The sequence below is a fragment of the Tachysurus fulvidraco genome, chromosome 14 (genome assembly GCF_022655615.1).
Source record: "Tachysurus fulvidraco isolate hzauxx_2018 chromosome 14, HZAU_PFXX_2.0, whole genome shotgun sequence".
NCBI classification, from domain to species: domain Eukaryota; kingdom Metazoa; phylum Chordata; class Actinopteri; order Siluriformes; family Bagridae; genus Tachysurus; species Tachysurus fulvidraco.
The window spans coordinates 2,492,616-2,497,201 of NC_062531.1; the positions used below are offsets into that span (position 1 = coordinate 2,492,616).

The following is a 4,586-nucleotide window of genomic DNA, read 5'->3' on the forward strand; positions in this document are numbered from 1 at the left end:
TGAGGACGAGGTGGAGAGAAAAGTACTAAGGAAAGCGGAATGTGGAAGTCCATTGAATTAGGTAGACAGGTAAAAAAAAAAAAAGGGAGAGAAAGAGATTAAATTGATTGAGATGTAAGACAATGTGCCAAAACTTTTTTTTTAAACACAGACAACGTCATAAACATCTTTTTATTCTGTTTTACTTTTAATCCGTCACTGACAAACCTGTCCGAACAAACCTGTCTGATAAGGAAGGAAGGAATGAGGGAATGAGGGAAAGAAGGAAGGAAGCAAGGAAGGAAGGAAGGAAGGAAGGAATGAGGGAAAGAAGGAAGGAAGCAACGAAGGAAGGAGACTAAGGAAGTTTTGAGAGGAGGAGGATAGGAATGAGGAGGAAGGCAGGAAGGAAGCGAAGAATGGAAGGAAGGAAGGAAGGAAGGAAGAAGGAAGGAATGGGATTCGGAAGGAAGGATAGGAAGGATGGAAGGAATGAAGGAGGGAGGAAGGAAGGGAAGGAGGAGGGGAGGGAATGAAGGAAGGATGGAGGGAGGGAAGGAAGGAAGGAATGAGGAGGAGACAGGAAGCGAAGGAAGGATGGGAAGGAAGGAACGGAAGGAGGGAGGGAAGCGAAGGAAGGAAGGATTGAGGGAAGGAAGGAAGGAAGGAAGGAAGGAAGGAAGGAAAGAAGGAAGGAAGGAAGGAAGGAATGAGGGAGGGAAGGAAGGAAGGAAGGAAGGAAGGAAGGAAGGAAGGAGGGAAGGAATGAGGGAGGGAAGGAAGGAAGGAAGGAAGGAGGGAGGGAAGGAAGGAAGGAAGGAGGGAGGGAAGGAAGGAAGGAATGAGGGAGGGAAGAAAGGAAGGAAGGAAGGAGGGAAGGAAGGAAGGAAGGAAGGAAGGAAGGAGGGAGGGAAGGAAGGAAGGAGGGAAGGAAGGAAGGAAGGAAGGAAGCAAGGAGGGAGGGAAGGAAGGAAGGAAGGAATGAGGGAGGGAAGAAAGGAAGGAAGAAAAAAGAAGGAACGAAGGACAGAGAAGGAAAGAGAGAAGTAAAGAAAGAAAGCAAGACACGCTGCTGCAGGAAAAAAATCAGTGATGGGGTGTGATGAGTCTTTTCAATACAGAGTTAAGGGCCTTGCTCAGGGGCCCATCAGTAGCAGCCTTCTGGACTTAAGATTTGATCTCAATCCCTTCTGATTTGTAGTCCTGCACTTTAACCGCCAGGACACCACATCCACCACATCATCCATGTTTTTATGTCTAATTCTCTACTCAATCGCCCTGAGCGAGGGGTTTTGTTCTCTCTAATGAGATGAAGCACAGGATCAGCGGGTCAGGTCCGGGTCCGGGTCCGGTTTCGGGTTGGAGTAAGCCTGAAACGATTGCCCTGCTGATGGACACGATTAATCAAGACGACGTCTGAAGGAAGGCGGATTCGTGTCGGCTTTCGCGTGGGAAAAAACCGGCATGCTTCAATCTTTAAAAGCTGTGAGTTCAGCACAAGCACTTGGATCCATGTAGAAGATGTTCCATCGGAACGCTAATCCGAGTCGATCTGTTTTTTTTTCTATTAACCTGAATCTGTGTCTTTGATGTCCAACAATGTTTGTGTAACGTGCGCTGGAGTGAAAGCAGGACTTTAACATGCACTTCGTTAAAACCGACCCGGAAATCGCAGCCGTCATCCGTAGCGTTGAGTTCGATGCTTAAAATCATCATGAATCTTAATCAGAAGAGGAAGAAAATAAGTGCGAGTCAAAACCAAGGCATTATTCACACAATAAGGCCTCAGGATGAGGGAAAGGATACAGCTGGGGAGAAACAGACCAAGTGATGAAGGACTAAACACAGAACAGGTGAACACCACAGGACAACAAGGGACAGAACTAAGACACGGACAAACGCCCGGGGAAATGTAAAAAAAGACAAATGAAGTGCTGTGGGAGAAAATTACACAAAAAAACTAAGATGAGAGATAGAATTTGTTACAGTTTCCCTGAAAATAGTTTAACACGAGGGCAAACACCTAAACTGAAAAAACCCGGAGGCATCCAGCTAGCATTAGGAGTCATATGTTTGTCAGTCGATGGATCGAAAGTAAACGGCAAAACAAACTCAGACGAGGTTCGGATGATATATTTTATTTACTGCTCCACAGTCTGATTAGCCTTAACGTTATTTCTGCTAACCTGAGACCTTCCCAAATTCCGATTTCTGGAATTGTTCTTATCCTAGTCGGACATTCAGGGTTACAGGCTTTAGCAGCATTAGCGACCTAGCCTTCTTTAGCTCAGCTAAGTTTAGCTCACTCGCCGCCATAGTCGTCAATAGCTTATCATTCATTCATTCATTCATTCATTTTCTACCGCTTATCCGAACTTCTCGGGTTAACGGGGAGCCTGTGCCTACCATCACAGGGCACACACACACACACACTCATTCACTCACACACACACACACTACGGACAATTTTCCAGAGATGCCAATCAACCTACCATGCATGTCTTTGGACCGGGGGAGGAAACCGGAGTACCCGGAGGAAACCCCCGAGGCACGGGGAGGACATGCAAACTCCACACACACAAGGCGGAGGCGGGAATCTAACCCCCAACCCTGGAGGTGTGAGGCGAACGTGCTAACCACTAAGCCACCGTGCCCCCCCCCCCCTTGTTACAGAAAATTGAAAAATAAAAAATAAAAAGATTTTCCGCAAGTACTACTAAAAGAAAAACAAGCCTCTTTAAAGCTTTAACCAGCCCCTTTTCGCTTCTTCCCTCTCTGCTGTAACATCCTGCTCACGTGTGTTTAAACTCTTTCTGGATACCAGAGCGCAATTAAGAGCCGATTAAGTCATTAAGGCAGCGCTCGCCTCGCCTCACCTCACCTTGTGCACGATCCAAGATCAGCCGATAACAACTTCCTGCCACGTCCAAGAGATACTTCCTCTGAGAAACTTTTAAATCTAAAAACAAAAAAGGCCGCAATGTTCACTTACTGCTCAATCAGCTGAACGAAACCTCACAGCTTCACATCTAATGTAAAAGAATCCCGAGATAACATCAGCGCCTCTAGTTACAGCACGGTGAGCGCCGGATTAGCGAAATCCCCTCCGCTCTCTCGCAGACGACTTTCTCCACAGAGATGAAGGCTGGGAAAGAACTGCACTGTGGGTCTAAATTCTGTCGTACAGCAACGAAGGTCAGAGGTCATGGGTTCCATCCCAGATCCGACGGCTGAGTGTGCTGCTAATTCAGGCCCCTTAACCTTAAGATTGCTTTTAGCGGATTTTCCTTTGGGGGAATTTGCTGTAATTGGAAAAGTGGTGAGCTTTAACAACCTTTTCACGTCTGGACCTGCTTGAAAAATGGCCTTTTTGACAACCAGGATATAAACAGTGAGGCGTTGATGTATGTGTATATTTCATATCATTTACAGTCTATTTTCAAAAGCTGGCTGTTAAATAATAATTTTCAGATTTCAAGTTTCTGTTACGGGGTGGGGGGGGGGGGCACGAGCATCTCACACCTCCAGGGTTGGGGGTTCGATTCCCGCCTCCGCCTTGTGTGTGTGGAGTTTGCATGTTCTCCCCGTGCCTCGGGGGTTTCCTCCGGGTACTCCGGTTTCCTCCCCCGGTCCAAAGACATGCATGGTAGGTTGATTGGCATCTCTGGAAAATTGTCCGTAGTGTGTGAGTGTGTGAGTGAATGAGAGTGTGTGTGTGCCCTGCGATGGGTAGGCACTCCATCAAGGGTGTATCCTGCCTCGATGCCCGATGCCGCCTGAGATAAATTTTGTGGACAAATCATAATCGAATCATTTGTTACTATTCACATGAAGATAAAAACATCCCAACTAGTGTGTATGCGATTTATTTATTTGTTTGTTTGTTCGTTCGTTTGCTTGTTTGTTTGTTTGTTTTTCTGGTTTTGCTGTGTGATCCGGGTTCCATACACACCTCCAGGATTGGTGTGCCTCATTATTCCTGCCTCAGATTTATGGAGATCCTGAACGGGATACTGATCATGACATGACTTTTCCACTTGGGCAGGAAATCTACAAACATGGCAACCTTATCTGTAGAAATGATTCGTTTGTTTAGTTTTTAATTATATGAATTAAAATCTGGATACAGTACGATTTTTTTTTTCTGCACTGATTTGAGAAGAATGACAACAATGATGAAGAAAAGGATCCAGTGAATAAATGTACGGACTGACGAGAGATCATGGACTATTAAGTATGAATTGCGTTTGTCCGCGTCTTTGTTTGGTGTCTTTCACGCGCCTGATTACCGAAGTGAATTCTTGTATATTTCTCAGATTGATTTCAGAATTTCTCATTGGGGAACATTGGAGATAGCGTTCTGAAGTTCTGGGAGAGCAACAAATAAATAAAACCTACATCTTCTCGTAATGTTGTATATTCCATTGTGTAGCATTACAGTAAGTGTAATAAAATAAAGTCGTGTTTTAGAGGAAGCTGGTAGCTGGATACCAGGAGCACTGCGATTATCTTGCATATAGCAGTGAGGTGGCTGCTTTTTCCATCACGCTGTTGCTCTGTCCATTACGAGACGGCTCTGGAATGTAAATATTTACGCATAGGGGAAG

At 45.5% G+C, this 4,586-nt stretch overlaps 1 protein-coding gene across 1 annotated transcript in view; it reads right to left on the reverse strand.

Annotated features, from left to right (window-relative positions):
• Positions 1–951: 951 nt before the first annotated feature.
• The window catches only part of trabd2b (TraB domain containing 2B), an 18,584-nt gene continuing 14,949 nt past the window's right edge, over positions 952–4,586 (reverse strand). The window contains exon 3 of the mRNA XM_047800430.1: positions 952–1,699. Coding sequence (XP_047656386.1) covers positions 1,658–1,699 — 42 coding nt within the window. The 3' untranslated portion in view covers positions 952–1,657. The remainder of the gene's footprint in view (positions 1,700–4,586) is intronic.